Source organism: Pelodiscus sinensis, chromosome 7 (assembly GCF_052426305.1).
Source record: "Pelodiscus sinensis isolate ZL-2025 chromosome 7, ASM5242630v1, whole genome shotgun sequence".
NCBI lineage: Eukaryota > Metazoa > Chordata > Testudines > Trionychidae > Pelodiscus > Pelodiscus sinensis.
The window spans coordinates 29,508,819-29,529,430 of record NC_143058.1 but is presented as its reverse complement, the minus strand read 5'-3'; the positions used below and the strand labels follow the sequence as shown (position 1 = coordinate 29,529,430).

Genomic DNA, 20,612 nt, shown 5'->3' with positions numbered 1-20,612 from the left:
TCGAGTTCTTCAAATAATGCTTCATTGTTCTTTTAGTGAAGAATTCCATCCTGCTGAATTGGAGGTTCATGGAACTCTGACAGTCCCTCAGTGTTCTGGATGATAACTTGGAGAAGGCCACAACTGCCTATAAGGCTGTTCTAAGAGCTGTTTAATCTTCTCTTAAAAATCTCCTTTAATTCCTCCCCTAGTGTCCTGTGGGCATTTCTTCCAGGAAAGAGGTTACTCTTTCCTATATCAGGAAATTATATTTGATGAATGATGCCAGGGGTCTTGCCACACAGAACTGCATTGAGGTGGATGTGTAGGCCTTGAGCCAAAACTGAGTTTATATTTTAGGGGTTATCATTGTATGTGTCTTTCGTCAATTTTAATTTGTTCTGCACTTCTACAACTACCAATGATTTTGGATCTACTAGAATTAGAAGTCTTTAAAGTTCTCCTAACAGAGCTTCTCTATCTGTTTAAAAACACAGGCTGAATTATAGCCAGAGTTGTGTCAGAGTGCTCTGCTAGCTCTCGTGAGCCCTCCTTTATTGGAATAGCAATTTTGACCAGGGCTGATGTGATTCAGATGTGTAAGTTTGTATTACTTTGCTTTTATGGCCGTTGTTTGGATATCCAGGTTTGTGATATGAACATGAAATGCTTTCAAGTTGACCACTGGGATGGAGGCTGGTGTGACCAACTCCTCTGGTGGAAACTGGGCATGCTACTTTTTTTCTATAGCTAATTCTTAGATGTCGACAACTGGCTTCAGTGTTGGTGCCCTAGGTAATGATGCCGTGAAAAAGCCTGATCCCCTCTTTCTGGACCTGCAGCAGGACACCTGAAATCTCTTGTACGGCCAGTATGATTTTGCATATGAATACTGACCTGGTTGCAGCAGCTTGACCCAATGTCACTTATGTCTTTTTTGAGGCAGTGCACAGAGAGAGTACTAGCTCGAGGGTCAACTGCAGAAGGTAACAGAAGATCACTGCTTGCTGCTAAATTAAAGTAGAAATCTGGCAAGCAAAGAGTAAAGAATATACTTTGAATTGCAATGCTGTAGTGTTCTGTCATGTCTCCATCCTAGCACCTGCTGCCTCACGGATTCCAACAATGTGTCCCAGAGGGAATCTCAACAGTTCTCTTCTCTAAGATGTACATTGGTTCTGTAATAGGTGCAGTGGTTAGTACATATGCCTTTGTCAGTGCAGATACTGGAAGTGCCAGCTTACTTAGGGCTTCTCCCTTGGAGGTTTCATGTATCTTTTCTCTATAGGGAAGTGTATTTGTCTAGTCTCCACTCAGCCCTTCCTTTTGGCCTCACACTTGTGTTATGGTGCTGACACCAATAACAATGTTGTAAGTACCAGAAAAGCCAGTGCTAAATCTGCCAGTACTGGTTTCAAAGCATCTGCCTGCACCAGTGTTGGGAGTAGCATCAGCTGGTACTGAAGGTCTTGGGTTGGAGTGAGATGCATCAATATAACCAGTTTCTATTTCAAAGGTGTTTTCCTCACTGCCCTACTTTCACTACTGGATTTTCAGATGGGATGTCTAGTCAACGGGGCACTCATTGAAGATGTCCCTTTAGATCAGTGGTCTCCAACCTTTTTAAGCATGTGATCACTTTTTGAATTTAAGTGACCAAGGTCACACCAGCCTTGGTCTCTCTTTTCCCCCACTTCGCTGCCATTGGGAAGGTTTGGGCAAAGGCTACGGCAGCTAAGGCTCTCCCCCTAGTAACTGGGACGGAGAGCGGAGGGCCAGGTCTGCAGGCAGCCCCAGCTCTCCAGGTGGACCCTGGGGAGGGCCAGACGGAGCGGCTGGGGCTCGGCTCCAGTGGACACAGAGTGACGTGATGACATCACTCTGTCATCCCACAGGGAAATCTGAAAGAGAAAGAGAAAGAGGAAGAAAGAGAGCTAATCACATCCACTACAAGCCAGACAGGACTTAACTCAGAAGGTTTAGAGTCTGCCATTGGTGGTTGGCATGAGACCCTCACTCTCAGCAGAACAGGGGGTAACTTTCTCAGGTAGTTTTTTTTAGGAATGCCATATTAAAGTATTAATGAAGATAAGGAGGACAAAGAGGAATTTCTTCACAAAACTAGTCTAAAAGATGAGTCTGACAGTCAAATTAGTGGATTGGACCCTACCAGATTCCATCTTGCTACCCAGGCAGTAAGAGGGAACTGGGGGAAGGTCCTGACTACTCCACCATTTATAATCTAACAGACACACAAGGGCACACACATGGCCCAATGGACACGGCTATTCACAGCAATCCAATTCACATGCATAAGCAACAGCCACACACACATTCAAAGTTTGCCATAATACACAGCCAAAAATAACTAATCAGATCCTAATGTTCAGCATCCTGCTGATGTTTTCAGCATTCCGTATGAAGCCTCTGCTCATTAAACTTCTACACCTCATAAAACATTCCTTACCGTAAGTTTCCACAACACTAACAAAAAAAGAAAAACTTCTAAAATACTAGAAAACAATCTGAACAGGGAATTACTACCTAGCCAACTCTGATTAGGCTGGCTTGCTTCATACTAGAAAAAAAAAGTCAGCATAAAGGCAATGTTTAATTTTATTACATCTATTTGCATGCATATTACCTTTGCTGTTGTTACATGAGGAGTGGTAGTCTTGTCTTTCAGATCACTGGCCTGTGCTAGTAAGGAATCCCTTTTGCCACCCGATATTACTTCTAGGCCACTTATCTTTGCATCCCACTGGGAATTTTCTGTCTGATTGAAAAGAAATACAAATTGTGTTTAAGTGTACATAAAATAGATAAGATATTTTCATTAAAACTTTGATAAGATTCAATTTCACTCCTGACTTTGAAAAATGTTTGCTTACTTTCCATTGTAATTTCCCTTAAAATAGTTTTTTTTTCTTTTTGCGCAGATATGCTGCATAGGAACAGGCCAATAGTTCAGGTAAAAATCCTAGTTATTTACCAAATTCCATCTCAGCCTAGGCCTTTCAAACTCTGGTTATTCTAATTTGGGATATGATTATTATCTCAAACAGTAATCAAACTCAAATAATTATAATAAAATCTTCAATACTGTAACTCCATAGGACATTGTTGCCATCTCCAGAACAATTCCACAATTATATAATAAACTGCTTATAAAAGTTAACAAAACTGATACTTACCGCATCAGAAAATGGATCACTGGATTCTTCCACTACCTCAACGCTTTCAAAACCAGGTAGTGAAAGCAGAATTTTCTTTTTGGCTTGGTTTAATACAGATCTGTTTAAAGAAAAAAAATTAAGATTTTTTGAAAAAGTGCATTAAGATCATTGAGTTCACTACTTCTCTTAATAAGCAACTTGCATACAGTGAAGAAGAATGAAGCTCTAACTCTGGACATTTACTGATATTCTTGTTTAAAAAAAAGATTTTTTAAATCAGAAGGTTTCTATGAGCAAATTGCTCAACTGTGAGGACTTCCAAACTATCCCGATAATCCTTTTCCTTCCCTTCCAAAATTCCTAAAATAAAACTGCACATTTAAATTCTCATCCCATACAAATTCACTTCTATTCTAGCGATACTTTCATGTCTTAAACACAACTTGTAGTTCAATTATTTTTTATCTTTATACCTGGACACAGTTTAATCCTGAATTTAGGATCAGGTTTCCCTACTTAACATTTTATTTATACGAAGTTCTGATTTTCTGATGTTTATGTCTAATACCAATTAAAAAGCTTATATTATCTTGGCTTCATTTATAAATACTTTGCGATTATCTAGCAAAATCAAACAAATATACAAGAGAGCATCTTACTTTAATTCTTGAGGGTATGTTAACATTGTAGCTTTAGCAAATGTTGCATTCCAGAACAGAGCACTTTGGTTGCGTAACTGTTTACTCCTATGCAGAAAGATTGTGCACAGCAATGGAGAAAGCTGCTCTAATAGTTCACTATCATAAAACCCAGTAGAGTGGGATTGTAAACACACAATGATTTCTCCCAAAAGTTTTTCTAACTGGAAAAAAAGAGAAAGGTGTAAATCTTTGAATCAAGTATATAATCTAAGAATTTAAACAGTGAAATAAATACGATTTATATAGTGGCAACTTATGTGTATGTATGTGATGCAAGAATGGCTCCAGAATAGGTCTGGACTTAGAAATACTGAAATATATGAAGATGACAAACACTTAATTCCACACAGTCTTGTACTTCACCCTAGCCAGTTTTCAGTTATAGTTTTTATTATACCTTTAAGTGAAAGGCTTACTAGTTTTCCTTAATAAGAACACAATTTTGTTTTCAGAGCACAAAATTCACAGATTTAAATGTCATTCAAAATTCATTCTTTTGTAGACTTTCTGCTAAAATTTACCTTGCTGCTGAGACTACTGTACACTCTAGATGTATCAGCAAGCCTATGAAAGAAAGAAAATAGAACTGATGAAGTGTTAATTAAATATTTCTTAATCTCATTTGTTTTCAGCAAACATTTCCAACAATGTTGATGTATGACACTAAAGAAAATGCAATAGTCCACCCACTAACTGTTGAAGAGTGGTTATGGTTGTGACACTGGTGTCTGGGTTGACAGTAAAAGGGACCGGTGCTGCTGAAGGTTGTGGTGCTGAGATATATTCTTGGTGCCACTGAATCAGCCTTTTGTTTGTCCAGTGCTGTAATGGGCATGAGCTTCTCGAAGCAGTCATATTAAGGCCTGTAGCTTTGGTGCAGGGTTTCTGCGCACTCTGTTTCACGGTACTGCACTGGGTACCGGAGACGCCTAGTGCATCATATGTGCTGAGGCATGGGGTGACCTCAACTCTCGGTACCTACTTCTCAGTAATGCACTGTTTAGGGTGAATGTGATTTATGAGGTAGAGAGGAGGCATGCTACTTTGGGGATTTTTTCCCTGTTTTTTGGGTCGTTGGGTGCTCGGGTCAGAGGCATGGTGCTGTGCCTTTTTTCAAGCATTAGCATTTTGAGATGGAGTTCTCCGTTCCTGCGCATACGCGCCTTAAACTTAGCACGGTGGTAACAGTCATGCTGCACATAGGTCTTGCCTAAACATTTGATGCACTTGAAGAATCCATCAGAGACGGGTAACACATCATTGACATGCTGAACGATGCTTAAATCCTGGTGATCCAGGCATTTCTGTCTAATGAAGGTAAAAATCGGAACTAGAAACAACTTGGATAACAGGTGTTTTAAAAAAAATTTTTTTTGGTAGGGAGACGAACTTGGATAAATAATGAGGTAAAGACCAAGGAGAACAGATGAAAATGAACTATTTCTCTACAGAGAACAATGTTAAGTGAAGAACGCTGCTGAGCTCTGTCTTAAGCTGGGGACCATAAGAAGGAACTGAGGAGAGGGTGGTCACGCATGTACTGTTGCACCACGCAGTGCTCGCGTGCTCTGCTGCTATGCATACACAAACACACACACACCCCTTCCCTGGCACAGCTCTGAAGATTTCAGTCTGCAGGGCTGGGATGCACCAACACCTCCTGTGGAGCACACACAGAGATGTTTTTGAAGAACCATATTTGTGATAATCTGCATATTTAAAAAATACTGGGGTTTATAAATGTTTATGCAGAATCTTCGATTTTGGATAAATGTATTAATGGTAAAGATAGTCAAGATAAAATTTTAGAGAAGATTTCAAAGTGAGGTTAAATAGCAAAATGGGATAGGGATGCTAAGGTTTACACTGTTCACTTTGTAGGAATGACACTTATGTAGTACAGAAAACATGATCTTGGGAAGCTATACATACAGGTTTGCTTCTAACATAGAATTCCTTTCTGCTTAGTTTTGTTTTTAAAGACAACTTTCAAATTAAAGTTATTATGAGCAAGTCCTTATTTGGAATCCCAGAAAGACCTCACTGTCAAACAGTTTGCTCAACATAACTGCAGAGCAAGAATTCAGCAGTTTTGAAGAAGGTAGTCTTCAGATAATAGTAGAAGTTGTATATCCAACTTTTACAAATGCAAATTTGATATTTGCTATTGACACTGAATTCTATAAGGTACATACAGGGTGCTCTCAAATACTACTGAACTCAGAGGGAGTTGTTCACACTTAATACAAGGGATGTTAACGAGTACCTAGTTAAACAGTTACCTGGTACCCTAGAGCAGTCCCTCACCTGCAGGCCAGCGTGGGCGGAGAGCTGCTCCAGTCCCGCTGGGTCCCCCATATGGGGCTGCTGGCTCCAGCTCAACCCCAGTAGGCAGTGGGGCTGCTCCAGCCTTCTAAAGTGGCTTCCTCACCCACCCTCCTTTAATCAGTTAACCAGTAAAATGCAGTGCTAGCACTGCGTTTAACTAAACAAACAGGATTTTACATCCCTACTTAATGTATCACAAGACAAACACTTTGGATAGCCTGATTTATGGGCTATATTTTAATATAGTATCCTGCAGATGCCACAGTTTAACCAATATGCCGCAATATTAAAGCGTATGTTTATCTCCGAAAATTTCAGAAATACTCACTTTGTTTCATAAAACATTGCAAGTGGTTTTGACAGAGTTGTAAACATAGTTCTGATCACTGAAGGGGAAGAAATGTGGCTAATGATGTTGTGAAGAATAACAATAATTGAAGTGCCAACTGAGATCAATGTTTCTGACTGGGTATCTTGGGAACTGAGCATATGGAAAGAGTTTATCAATTTTACTAGAAGTTTAAAGAGGGAGGCCAGCTTTCCAAGAGGTTCCCTTTTCTTCTTAGACCAATCTGTAGGTGTCTGTGGAGCTAAAGTAAAAAAAATCTGGTAAAGACAGTGACAAATTTTCCCTTCTGCTTTATATAAAATTAAAATCAATATTGTCTGACATGCAATATTAGAATAAAATAGCTCAGAATTCGAACAAGCTATTCTAGGGTAAAGTCAACAGCGCATTTGGGGTACGTCTAAACTTCATGGCTATGTAGATTTGTTTATTTGGCAAAGGGAAATGAAGCCGCGATTTAAATAATCGCGGCTTCATTTAAATTTACATGGCTGCCGCGCTGAGCCGACAAACAGCTGATCAGCGCAGCACCCATGTAAATTTAAATGAAGCCGCGATTATTTAAATCGCAGCTTCATTTCCCTTTGCCTATCTGTCTAATCTACATGCCTCCATTGACAGAGGCATGTAGTCTAGACACAGCCTTGGGACTCCTACAGCAGTTCACAAGTGTAATTACACAGTTAATCAAATTCACTACAGGCAGTCCCCGGGTTACGTACAAGATAGGGACTGTAGGTTTGTTCTTAAGTTGAATCTGTATGTAAGTCGGAACCGGCATCAGCCGCTGCTGAAACATCAGTTTCAACAGCCGCTGAATCTGGACACCAGTTCCACTTACATACAGATTCAAGGTAAGAACACCAGGCATTCCCAAGTCAGCTGCTGCTGAAACTGATCATCAGCTGATTCCAGGAAGCCCAGGGCAGAGCAACTCTGCCTCGGGCTTCCTGTAGTCAGCCGCTGGTCAGTTTCAGCAGCGGCTGACTTTGGGACGCCTGGGGCAGAGCAGCTCGGGTGCTGCTGGCTTGGTCCAGTAGCGCGGCCGCTCCTTGGAGCTACTGGACCAACCCAGCAGCACCCCAGCTGCTCTGCCCCAGGCATCCTGATTCAGCCACTGCTGAAACTGATCAGCAGCTGAATCAGGACGCCTGGGGCAGAGCAGCTGGGGTGCTGCCGGGTTGGTCCAGTAGCGCCAAGGAGTGGTGCTGCGGGACCAACCCGGCAGTGCCCCACCTGCTCGACCACAGGCCCCCGGCTTTGCTCCACGTCTCCCTGGTCTGCTGGGGGGGCACTAGCTGCGTCCCCTCCCCCCCAGCAGACCAGGGAGACGTGGAGCAAAGCTGCGGAGCACCCGGCTGGACCCGCGCCGCTTCCAGATCAGCTGGAAGCGGCGTGGGTCCGGCCCCCAGTGCTCCGCCGCTTTGCTCCCGTCTCCCTGGTCTGCTGGCTCTGCAGCTTTTCTCGCCCCGGAGAAGGCGGGCGGCGGGACCAGGCGTCCCGCTGCTCTAGTTCTCCGGGGCGAGAAATCCCTGTTCGTAACTGCGGATCCGACATAAGTCGGATCCGCATAACTCAGGGACTGCCTGTATAACCAACAAAAATAAAAATTCTAATTTAGTGCAGTTGCTGTGGATTTTTATTCTAATTTGCCATTCACGCAACCTAATGACCTAGAACTGATGAAGGAACTTCAATACTGGGTAGTCTTACATACTCTTAACTTTCAGTATAGAAAACATATTCTGATAAATTTATTCATGTGGACCAGTGCTCAATACTGGATAGAACTACAAAATGTTAAGTAAAAGTTTACATCAAATTATTTCAAGGGAAAAATCATTTCTGCTCAGCTTTTACTAGTATCTCCATTCCTTGAGTAGTCTTCCCAGACATCTGGATGTTTTAAGGGAGTGAGATACTTATAGGTTGAACCTCTCTGGTTTGGCACCCTGAGGACCTGATCAGTGCTGAACCACAGAATTTGCTAGACCAAAGGTCAATATCTAGCAGTATTACCAACACTTTCACTACTTAGTGGGCTCTTAGAAGACATTTAGGGGTAAATTAAAACTAAATAGCAGCATAGAACACAGAACCAGGACTGGTGGCTGTAAACAACCTTTATGGGACTACAGGAAAGTTGGCTACATCCATGATAAATGGATGACTACTAACTAAAATCCTGCTGGACCATGGATGTGGCTGGACCAGAGAGGTTCAACCTGTACTCAAATGTGTGCAAGGAGGGAGACGTTACAGCAAAAAGTTAACTTAATTTTCATTTGAAGTACCATCTTTAAAATGTTTGTTAACTTCAATTTTAATAGCTATGAACAGTACAAGAGAACAGAACAACCAGCAACATTGTATGCCCAACACCTTCTGTATTTATATATCAATAGCTCAAATGTAGGAAACGTAGGAAACAATTTCACTAACACAGGATTTTAGGTCAGTGATATGGGACACAAAGCAACTAAAACAAAATAAACTCTTATTTCAAGAGCAGCACTGGTGTTATGAAAATTAACCAAATGTTCAGTAACTTTTCTGATTTAAAGTTAATTGCATAATGTATACATTCTTCAAAGTAGATTATATGTTAAACTAAAACTGGAAACTTTAAAGTAATCATCAAGTATTGCTCTTTTAAATCTATGTTTCAACAAAAAAGTAGTAAGCAAAACACATGAGATTTTGGACTGGTACCAAAATAAAAAGCCTTAGTAAACTTAAGACTTTAAAAATGAAGCTAAAATTAAACTCGCAACTAAATTTTCCAAATTTAAAGTATGTTTATGTTTTCAATAAACCACTGAACAGGAAAAAGTTAGCTACAGTCAGATCAACCTATACCCTAATTTTTACATGAGAGCTGCTAAATACTCAATACTTCTGAAAAAAATCAGACTTGTGTGTCTAAATCTGGATTTAGGGGCTTAATTTTAGTCTTCTATTTTTGAAAATCCGGGGCTCAACTCCTAAGGAAAAATTCCTCAAAGGTGGGCGGTTCAGAATGTACTCTACCTAATTTATCACTTGCAATAATTCTAGTTTTCAACCATTTACTCATCGGTATCACAGAACAAATCCAATTTGAAATTTTTCTTACATCTATTTTTTGGCTGATATTTAGTACCATATGGTGCAAAGTTGATGCAGTCCACCATAACGGATACAATATGGGTGAGACCATCCACCACTGACAGATTCTGAGAGAAGAAAAAAAAAACAAAAATCATTAGCAAAGCCAAAGTCATGGGGGTAGAGAAAAACATGAAACAGTATTTGAAAGATGCCTAGTAATGATTATGGATAGTCATCTGTATACACATTTGCCATATATTATGATTCCAAGGAGACCAATACAATTTTGAGCTGCATGGAAGAAGTAATCAGGACCAAATTACAAAGTCAGCACTGCACTTAAATCAAACAAGCAGATTTACACAAGCTGAAAATTCAGCCCTTTAGCTTTATCACATGTACCACTGAATTCAACTCTGATACCATGTTACCAGAAATACATACAAATGGAAGGAGTTTAGAGAGGATTATCAAACATTATTATAATGTCCAGAAGTACTGCCCCCCCCCCCCCCCCAATGACAGCATACTGCAATGTGGCTAGCTGTAGGATTATCACGCTAAGAACATACATTTTGGGTTAAAATATTAAAAATATAGTAATAAGAAATGAACAAGGAATTCCAAAAAGTAAATGCTGGGGGTATTTGATTAATCAATTGCTAATAGGTAGGGATGTTAACTAGAAAGCAAACTGCTAAATATGATGCTTACCGGTATGCTTACTAATTAACAAGCCCTTGCCAGTGACCTCTGGTGGTAGTTGGCCACAGTGGGACCAGCAGACCCAAAGTTAAAATGGTTAACCAGTTAAGTATTAGCATTTAACCCTATTAACCATTTTAAGATCCCTACTAATAATAATGACTTTAAGAAAGCATATCCCTTAGCCCAGTGGTCTCCAACCTTTTTACACCTAAGATCACTTTTTAAATGACAGAACAAGCCAAGATCTACCGCTCCACCCTTTTCTTGAAGCCCCACCCCTTCCTTGAAGCTCTGCCCTCTCTATTCTCCTCCTCTCCATCGCTTGCTATCCCCAACCCTTACACTCTGCTTCCGCCCCCCCAATTCTTCTGTAGGAAGAAGTTTTTCCAACATTTGGCCTGTCTAGATTTGACCAAATGTCAGAAAAAACCCTTCTTTTGGAAGCCCCCTTATTCCTTGTGGAAAGAGGAATATAGGGGTGACCAAAAGATCACGTTTGCTCTTCCACTAAAAGAAGTGGAAGAACAAACGTATCCCTGGATGCAGAAGAGTTTTTCTGGGGTATCTCTGGAATCCTGAAGAACTCTTGCAGTCTAGCCTTACCCGCACTGGGTTGAGAGAGGATGTGTAGGCTTGTAGCCAGACATGAATCCCATCTTGTTCTCCCCTCCGCCCCCCGCCAGAGAGCAAGAGAAAGGCAGTCAGCCTTTGATGCCCTGGGAACGCAGGTGTGCTGCCTGTCCCTGACTCTACCATAAACAGAAACCAGACAGTAAATGGGCTAGCTGACAACCCGGGGCCTCCTGTCGCCCTGATGGCTAGTACCAGTAACTGACATGCCTGCACTGTCCCAGAAGAGGAATCTTTGCCCATCACATACCAGAGGTGCCCATTGTCTGCATTTTCCCAGGTGTGAATTATGCTTTGCACCCTTTGTGGGAAACTTGGTGTTCAAAGCCATTTTTCCTAATTGGCCACTTGAGACCAGGAAGAAGCCTACATGACACCCAAGGGGTATAAAGAGGGTTTAGTAGCCCACCCCACTTGAGCTCCAATCATCTATACCTGCTGGCAGGTATTGATTGTCTCCCGAGGTCTGTGGGACGCCCAACCTTGCCCTACTTCTTCCCGAGGGATTGAGAGAAAGACGCTGGCCACGCCACGTCTGGAACGCAGGGGTGAGAATATATACCTGCTATGTGTCTATTTTGCATGCATTTAATAAGAGCTCAGAAAACCAAAAGGGTTTCATGGTACCTGTAAGTGACTTATTAGTGTAATTTCTATCCTGTCCTTTGTAGTGGCTGTGTTATCTGTAACACAGCAGTAGCATTTAACAACTAAGTTTACCCTGTAACAATAAAATAGTAACTGTTTAAGCTTTAACCTGACTCCTTCAGTTGCTGTAACAGAACCAAGCACAATTTAAAAGAACTTCAGCCGGTCAGAAGGGACTCACTGCCCTGACCGTCGGCTGACAAGGCTCCAGGGTGAGAATGAGGGATTTGGGTGTGGGAAGGGGTGAGAGGTGCAAGCAGGAGGAAATCTGGATGCAGAAGGAAGTGGATAAGGGAACACTGGCTTGGGGAGGGAGTTCCAGGCCAAGCAGTGTTGGAGTCAGATGTAGGGTTAGGGTATTAAGTAAGCCACCAACTTCTGGATGTGAGGGTTCAGGAATTTGGGTTGGGGTATGTGAGGGGCTCAGGACAGGGGATTCCCGTGTATGACAGGCTCAGATGTAGGGTCTGGGGGAAAGGGAAGTGCAGGAGTGTCATGATGCAGTGGCCAGATGGGGGCTTGGCCTCAATTGGGGGTTTGTTGGCCAGGTTTCATTTTTCAATAAAACACTATGTCAAACACACAAAGTTTCTGCATTGTCTTTATTTCTGAGAAGGGCAGGGAACCTCTTTGGACAGGGCGCCAGTGGGGACAGGTTTCTGCAGCTGGGGAGTGGGGAGAGGGAACAGGGGAAGCGGGGGCAGAGTCTCCCCTGCTACTGCCTCCTCCCAGGATTTTTCTCCCCACCCTCCAAGGGAAGCCAGCGCGTGCCTCCTGTAGCACAGCCAAACCTCCCTCCCGTGGCACAGCCAAAGCCCCGCGGGCGCCTGACCTGGGGCTAAACTGGAAATCCCTGCGCCTAACTCACCCCTCCTGCAGCGCAGGGAAGCCACTGCATTCCTCCTCCGGGGCCGACGCCCCCTCCCCAAGCACGCAACAGAGCTGTGGGAGGGGAGCAGCCAGCACACTTCCGGAACCCCCGGAAGTGACGCGAAGTTGCAGCAGGATTTCCGTCCACCCCATGGAAAGCCGGCACTATGCTAGAGGTAGGTAGTGGGGCTTCTCGGGGATGAGGGGAAAATGGAGGGTGGGAGTGCCGAAACTCCTTGTGATCGACTGGTCGAGGCCTCGTGATTGATGGGCTGGTGACCACGGCCTTAGCCCTTCTATTGGCCCCAAAAGAGCCACATTATTTCAAGTAGTTGTACCCAAAGTATCCAGCTTTCATAGTATTTCAGAGTAAAAATTCTTCAATTTATAATAAGTATGCATGGAATTATTACCACCATACATAAGAGCTAGATGCAAAATTCTCTGTATTATAATTAACATAAGCAGTGGTATTAAGAAGGAGTTTAACATATGTGACAAGTTTATTATAGCATTGCAATCATGTGGCTCAATTTTTCAGGCTCAACCTTTGTTGTATTTGTTCATAAAGAAAATAAGAGTGGTTAACAAAATACAGTTAAAATGATAAAGTCTAAAATTTTATGACAACTTAGTATATATTTACATGTACATAAACTGCCAGGCCCCTATTTTGCCTCTCTCATCTGGTCTTATAAACTAGATGCTTCTGAGGGAATTCTGTATCAACAAATTAAAAAATAGGTACATAATATTTTAAAATTCTGTATTATTCTGTAATTTTGTCAATAAATGTGGCTCTACCATGGCAGCGGGGAGCACAGAAGAAGAGCACAGATCACATTGAAAGATTATTTAAAATTCACCTGAGTAAATGCCATACAACAGTTAAAGTGGGAGTGTTTTTCTTTGTCACATTGCACCAGCAATTTTGTACTATTTAATATTGTGGTTTATACTTACTAAGGCTTCATCTTCTAGTCCAGATATTTTGGCGCACAGTTCTTCACAGCATAAGTTTTCTTCTGCTGTTGCCACTAAAGCAGCACAACGGGCAAATGTTCTATACAACTCTGACCAAGTACGCAGCAAGGACTTCATAGTGAGCTTTAACAACCAAAACAGAAATTATACATATAAAAAAAAATCAAAGTGAACTGCACATTTTTTCTTTCTTTCTTTCTGTATGTCAGAAATCAAAGTGGGTAAGCTACAGTAAAACACCGATAGTCCCATCCAACTGTTTGGCACTCCTGATACTCCGGCATCAAAATGCGGAGTGCTCCTGACCAGCTGATTAAAAAGTCTGACGCTCAGCACACGTGCTGGCTGTAACCAAACAAGGCATAAGGTTGGGGGGGAGAAGGGGAGTGGGATCATGACACAGTATGGAGAAGACTGTTTTGCTTCAGTGAAGGGGAAAGAGGAGGGGGAGGAGGATCAGGTTACAGCACGGAGAAGACGCGAAGAGGAAAGGGGAGGGGAGAAGGAGGGAGATTGTGTCCTGGCCAGCTGTTAAGCTGTGCAGTTGTACCGGACCTCCTGATTCTCCGGCAAATCTGATAATCTGGCACCACGTAGGTGCCGGATTATGGGAAGTCTCCTGTATTTGATTTTCTTCGTGAGACATGGCAAAAGATTCACCAAGTCTAATCTTGATTTTCTCTTTTTATATTCCTTTCTCTATCTGAAAAGATGTTAAGCCTCAAAAAACTGGGACACTCTGGTCCATCATCATCTGTGGTCTAGCATGGATGTTTCCAGACCAGAGAGCACCAGAGGGCCAACATCTGACACCCCAGCTGTGGAGTGGTCATGTGACACGCCAGCCGCAAGGCCAGCATACTCCCCTGGGCCAGCTTATTCCCTTGTTCTGGTCCTGAGGGTGCCAAACAAGGGAAGTACAACCTGTAACTGAAACCTCAACTACATTTTTTTTAAAAATAGGAAACACTTTTTCACATTTGTGAAAATGTGCATAGATAAGAAACCCTGTGGGTATAAATTTTGCTCTTCCATCACCAAAAGGCTACAAAAGGGAAGGTTGCTCACCTGTGCAGTAACTGGAGTTCTTCGAGATGGTTATCCCTGTGGGTGCGCCACCTTAGGTGCATCAGCATTGCTGCACGCCAGTCGGAGATTTGTATTAGCAATGCCCCTGGCCGGCACTCGTGCGGAGTGCCAGCATGAGCGGTCTGCGTGTGCTACTCTGCATGCGCAGCCGGCTGCCTTCTGTGACCTGGATACCTGTGAGTCTGAAGTTGAGGGGAGGAATGGTGGGTGGTGGAGCACACACCGGGACAACCATCTCAAAGAACTCCAGTTACTGCACAGGTGAGTAACCTTCCCTTCTTCTGCAAGGGTCCCGTGGGTGCTTCAACTTAAGTGATTACGAAGCAGTGGTCATGTTAGGAGATGGGAGCTTCGGAGAGTACGAATCTGCGATCAAGTGCACTGTTTGGCTGAACTTAGTTTCAGAGTCTATGAATGTCTGGATGGCATAGTACTGAGTGAATGTATGCGTAATTGTCCATGTGGCAGTCTTGCATATTTGTTCCGTTGAGACGCCTCTTAAGAACGCTGTTGTGGCCACTATGGTTCTTGTGGAGTGAGCTCTTTTATTGGAAGGTGGCTCCTTTTGTGCTAATTCGTACACTAAGCGTATGCAGTTTGATACCCATTTCGATAATCTTTGTTTTGATATGGGTAATCCTTGTGACCTTTCTGTCATTGAGATAAACAACAGTGGAGATTTTTTGGAAAGGTTGTGTGCGCTGTTTGTAAAAGGAAAGTGCCCTGTGAATAAGAAGGTATGAAGAGCTTCCTTCTTTCGGTCTTTATGAGGTTTTGGGTAGAAAACAGGTAAGTGTATTGGTTTGTTGCAGTGGAATGAGATATGTACTTTTGGTATAAATTTCAGGTGTGTTCTCAAAACTACTTTGTCTTTGTGGAATGTTGTGTATGGTGGGTCCGACACGAGGGCCCCCAAATCTCCTATGCGCCTTGCAGAAATAACTGCAACAAGGAATGCAACCTTCATTGAAAGGTATAACAAAGAGCATGTACCTAATGGCTTGAAGGGTCTGCATAAGAGCCTTCTCAGTACGAGATTTAAGTCCCATGCAGACACTGGGTTCGTAAGTGGTGGAGACACGTTTTGTAGGCTGTGCAGGAACCTTTTTACAGCTGGATGGGTAAAGATAGATTGTGACTGTAATGGGGGGTGGAGGGCAGAGATACAGTGTAGGTGTACTCTTATAGAGCTCATAGAGAGTCCTGCCTCATGCAGGTGCAACAAGTACTGTAGTACGTGTGTTAATTGTGTATGCCGTGGTTCGTTATTATGGATAGAGCATCACATTGTGAAACGCTTCCATTTCTGTGTATGTTTTTCTTGTTGTAGGTCTCCTGGTATTTTTGAGAACATGTTGGATTCCTTTGGGTAGAGTACATTCCATGTCGTCTAACCAGCCAAAATCCAGGCTCGGAGATATAGAGTTTGTATGTCGGGATGGTGAATCCGACCGTTGCATTGGGTGAGGAGAACTCAAACTGACAGTAAGCGGTGCGGTGGCCAGATGCTCATCTGCCAGAGGTATGGATACCATGATTGTCTGGGCCAGTTGGGTGCTATGAGGATTACTCTGACCCTGTCTTGTTTGGTCTTGAGGATTACTCGTATCAGTGGGAACGGGGGATTGCGTAATACAGATATGTTTTCCACTGTATGCAGAACGCATCTCCTAGCAAGTTGTGCACTATGCCTGCTCTGAAATAATACTGTGGGCAATGCGCATTGTCCCGTGTAGCAAATAGATCTATTGCTAGGAACCCCCACTTCTTGAAGAGGTAGGTTAGCACTGAAGTGCTCATTTCCTACTCGTGTTTTTGAGGAAATTGCCTGCTTAGGGTGTATGCTAGTATGCCTTCATTGCCTGGGAGGTAAGTTGCGATGAAGTGCATCTTCCTTGAGATACACCACTCCCACAACTGAACTGCTTCTTGGCCCCTTTCTGTCTGTTGATATAGTATATTGTCCGTAAGTATCTGTACTGTTCTGAATAGTGTGTGCATGTGTGCCTTACTGCCCTGGAGTTTGAGATGGATGATGTGCTTCCCCATGTCATGTGTGATCCATTGAGCCTGCACGGTGTGGTGGCCCAGGTGAGCACCCTAGCCCATCAGTGGAGCATCTGTAGTGATTGTTACTGATGGTGGGGTTGTTTGGAAGGGAACTCCAGCACATATATTGTCATGTATGGTCCACCACGTGAAGGAGGCCTTTATTTTGTTTAGTATGGTAATCTGTTTATGCTGCGAATGCGTGGCTTGTATACCATGCAAAGCCATGCTTGCAGGGATCTCATGTAGAGACAGGAGTGTGGCATTATGAATGTTGCCGTGGCCATATTGTCTAGAACTTGCAGTCTGTGTCTGGATGTTATTTCAATGGCGCAGGACAGCCCAGTAATCAGTTGGTTTATTGCTGCAACCCTGTGTTCTGGTAGGGAGGCTATGGCCCTTGTGCAGTCTAGCTATGTTCCTATGAATTCTAGATTTGAGTAGGTGTCAGAGTACACTTGGGTATTGTTTATCTGGAGTCCAACGTTGTTGAACAACTCTCTGGTGGTATTGACTGCCTGCGCTTTATGCCTCTGTGTGGTGTTCGTTACTAAGCAATTGTGCAAATAAGGGAAAATAATGATGTCCATTTTTCATAGGAGTGCGGTTACAACTGCCAAGACCTTTGAAAATACTCGTGGGGCTGCTGACAGTCCAAAAGGCAGTACTCTGTACTAGAAATGTTTGTCTTACGTTGAAACGCAAAAATCATCTGTGGGCTGGGCGGATTGATCCTTCCTGGAGGTCGAGTGTTGACAACCATGCTCCTTTTTCCAAGGTAGGGATAATTGTGGCGAGTGAGACTATCTTGAACCATTGGTATTTTACAAAGCAGTTGAATCTCTGCAGGTCCAATATGGGTCTCCATCCTCCTGATTTCTTTGTGGGGAGGAAATAATGAGCGGCATAGAATCCCTTGCCCCTGTGCTCTTGTGGTACCTCTTCTATGGCATAAGTAGATGTTGTGCTTCTTGTAGGAGCAGCATCTCGTGAGAGGGATCTCTGAATAGGGACAGGCAAACGGGTGGTGGGGGGGATAAATGAAATAAGGATACAATAACCAGTTCTTAAGATCTCCAGCACCCACCTGTCGGTGGTGATGGTACGCCAAGCCGGATAATACGCAGCTAGTTTACTGTCAAATGTTTGAAGGGCTCAAATTGCGGCCTTGGAAACATCAGGGTTGTCTGGTCCTCGATCAAGTCTTCAAAGTGTTTGACAAGATGTCAATGGCTGTTAAGCTGCGGACTGCTTAGAAGGTTGTCTGCGCCTATTTTGATGGAGTCTGATTGCTGTCAGTGAGTTGATGTTGGATTAAAGGATGTGAATCTATACCTTTGTGTAAAAGATCTGCCTTGTTTTCTCTTTGTAACAGGTGCATGGATACCCAAGATTCTTAATGTTGCTCGTGAATCCTTGAGGGTGTGTAAGGATGCATTTGTGGATTCGGCGAAGAGTTTAATGCTGTCAAAGGGCAAGTCCTTCACCACTGACTACACTTCCCTTGGGAATCCTGATAGTTGGGAGCCAGGAATCTAGTCTCATGACTACTGCAGAAGCTAGGGATCTGGCTGCTGTATCAGCAGCATCTAGTGCGGCTTGTAGAATTAGTGCTCCTTCCTGTAAGCTGGATTTGAATTGATCTCTTTTGTTGTCTGGGAGGGAATCAATAAAATTTGCTGACTGATCAAGTGAGATGTGTGTACTTTGCTAGTAGTGCTGTGTAATTGGCTACTTGGAGTTGTAGGCTTGCTGATGAATATGCCTTTTTGCCCATTGTGTCCAACCTCTTCCAGTCTCTGTCAGAGGGAGCATTTTGAGTAGATTGTTGTTTACCCCTGTGGTTAACTGCATCCATCACTAACAAGTTTGGAGGTGGATGGAAGAAAAGAAATTCTGCTCCTTTCGGAGCAACAAAGTACTTTCGATCTGACCTCTTCTCGGTTGGTGATATTGTGGCCGGCGTTTGCCAAATGTTTTTAGCTGGGTCCACAAGGGCCTCATTCACTAGAAGCACTAGTTTCATACTTGGAGAGCTATGCAGTATGTTTGCGAGTTTGTAGTGTGTTTCTGACATAGAAGAGTGGGCTATCTTGAGTGAGTTGGCAATCCTCTTGAACAGTTCTTGGAATGCCCTGAAGTCATATCCTGTTGTAGATGGTGGAGGCATAATTGTATCAGTGATGGAAACTGATGCCACATTCATAGAGGGAGAACTGGGTGTGTAATTGTCACACACAATATCCTCATTTACACCTGCCGTATCTGAGCTCTCTCTGCCTGGGGAGCTCTCTATTGTGATGTCTGGTTTCGGTGCTGGTACGGATGGCTGTGGTATCTGCATCTGTTGCATTTGTTGTGTTCTATATAGCGCCCCTGGATCCCAATATGGCCAATCTGGTGGGATAGGAGATGGAAGCCATTGCTGCGGTTGCCACTGTCGGTTAGTCTTGGGTGAGGAGTATCATGTTGTCATGTACTTCTTCATCCTCACTGAATACCGGCAGTATGGATGTGGCAGGTGTGAACAACAGGCTATGGCTTAATACCTGTGGGATCCTATCTGTACCAAAAAGAGTTGTTTCCCCGGTACAGTTGTTACTAATAGATCCTCCACAGTCATGAATTGTTGCATGGGAGCTGTCAGAGCTGTTGGTGTCTGCATCAGTGTTTTGATCTGATTCATTTGTTTCTTGTGATTTGCCAGTACAGAGTGTTTGTCTGGTGCTGATAGTGCTGCTCCTTACTATGTCTATGTGTGGCTTTGAGGTTACCGTTGGCACTGTAACGCTGTTTGTGTAAGAATCTCAGCGCGGCTTTGTTGGTGCCGAGCACTTTGCTGTGGAATGTGTTGCCACGTGGCTCTGTGCTTGCTGCAGTTGGTGCCAGTGGCTTTGCGCTCAGTTCCAAGTCGGAGGTTTTGCCTTTTGCCTCCAGCAGTCCCTTTGCGGCAACAAGAGCATTTTGCTTTGGGTCCTGGCTTTTTTTGGTTCTGGTCCCATTCTTTGACTGCTTCGTGGACCCCGTTACTGTAGAGGTTTTGTAGGCAGTGCTAGCATGTAGGGATCGCTTACTCAAAGGGGAGTCTGTCCCTGAGGAGGAGTGGGACCTCTTTGTAGGCTGTCTCGGTCCCTTACATTGGGCTTAGTAATAGGCGTCCTGTCAGATGCTGCCCCAGGTGATAGTTGTTGGCAGAGGGGGTATGTCCTGGGTCTGATGCTGGATGCGTCTTTTTCCTTCAGCTGTAGCATTTTTATCTGAAGTTCTCTAGACTTCCTCTTTCTAGATGTTAAGTTTCTTGTAGTGAGGGCACTGTTCCCTGAGGTGTTCCTCACTCAAGCAACTGACACATAGATCATGTCCGTCAGACTGATACAGATGGTTTACAGCCTTTTAAAACCAGGTGAACGTAGCATGTGCCAGAGAGCTTGTGTTTCAGCATTTTATTATTGCTGCTAGTTCACACTCCTGCGATCTATTATACTAATTAAAAAGTAGCAACTAGATAAAGAATTTTTTTTAAAATCTAAGATAAAACACTTATACTATCTACTACTATTATTTCTGAGGTAACTGAAGAGTAACTATGTACACAAAACGATTTAATGGTGAGGTGAAGTGGGCGACTGCTAAGCTGAGACTGGAACTGGCAGCGGTTAAGAAGGAACTGAAGGCAGCTGGCTGCGCATGCGGAGTAGCACACTCAGACTGCTCATACTGGCACTCTGCACACGCTGCTGGCCATAGGCATGGCTAATGCAAATCTCCAACCGGAAAGCAGCGATGCTAACGCACCTAAGGTGGAGCACCCACGGGGACCCTCAAAGAAGAATGCTAAAACATTATCTCTAGGCGTACACCACACAAATTTATTTTAAATGTAACAAAAATGCCCATATGAGTTAGACCAATGGCTCATCTAGTCCAGTATCCTGTCTTCCGACAGTGGCCAACGCCAGATGCCCCAGAGGGACAGAACACAACATGTAATCATCATGTGATCCCTGCCGT

The 20,612-nt window shown here is 43.4% G+C and overlaps 1 protein-coding gene across 2 annotated transcripts in view; it reads right to left on the bottom strand.

Moving 5' to 3' along the window:
* The window catches only part of RIF1 (replication timing regulatory factor 1), a 70,691-nt gene that overhangs the window by 18,675 nt on the left and 31,404 nt on the right, over nucleotides 1-20,612 (bottom strand). For both annotated transcript variants that reach the window (XM_075933399.2, XM_075933398.2), the window contains exons 19-25: nucleotides 13,443-13,586; nucleotides 9,649-9,748; nucleotides 6,513-6,774; nucleotides 4,378-4,420; nucleotides 3,815-4,017; nucleotides 3,174-3,273; nucleotides 2,624-2,755 (exon numbers count right to left, since the gene is read on the bottom strand). In XM_075933399.2, the coding sequence (XP_075789514.2) occupies nucleotides 2,624-2,755; nucleotides 3,174-3,273; nucleotides 3,815-4,017; nucleotides 4,378-4,420; nucleotides 6,513-6,774; nucleotides 9,649-9,748; nucleotides 13,443-13,586 (984 nt within the window). The remainder of the gene's footprint in view (nucleotides 1-2,623; nucleotides 2,756-3,173; nucleotides 3,274-3,814; nucleotides 4,018-4,377; nucleotides 4,421-6,512; nucleotides 6,775-9,648; nucleotides 9,749-13,442; nucleotides 13,587-20,612) is intronic.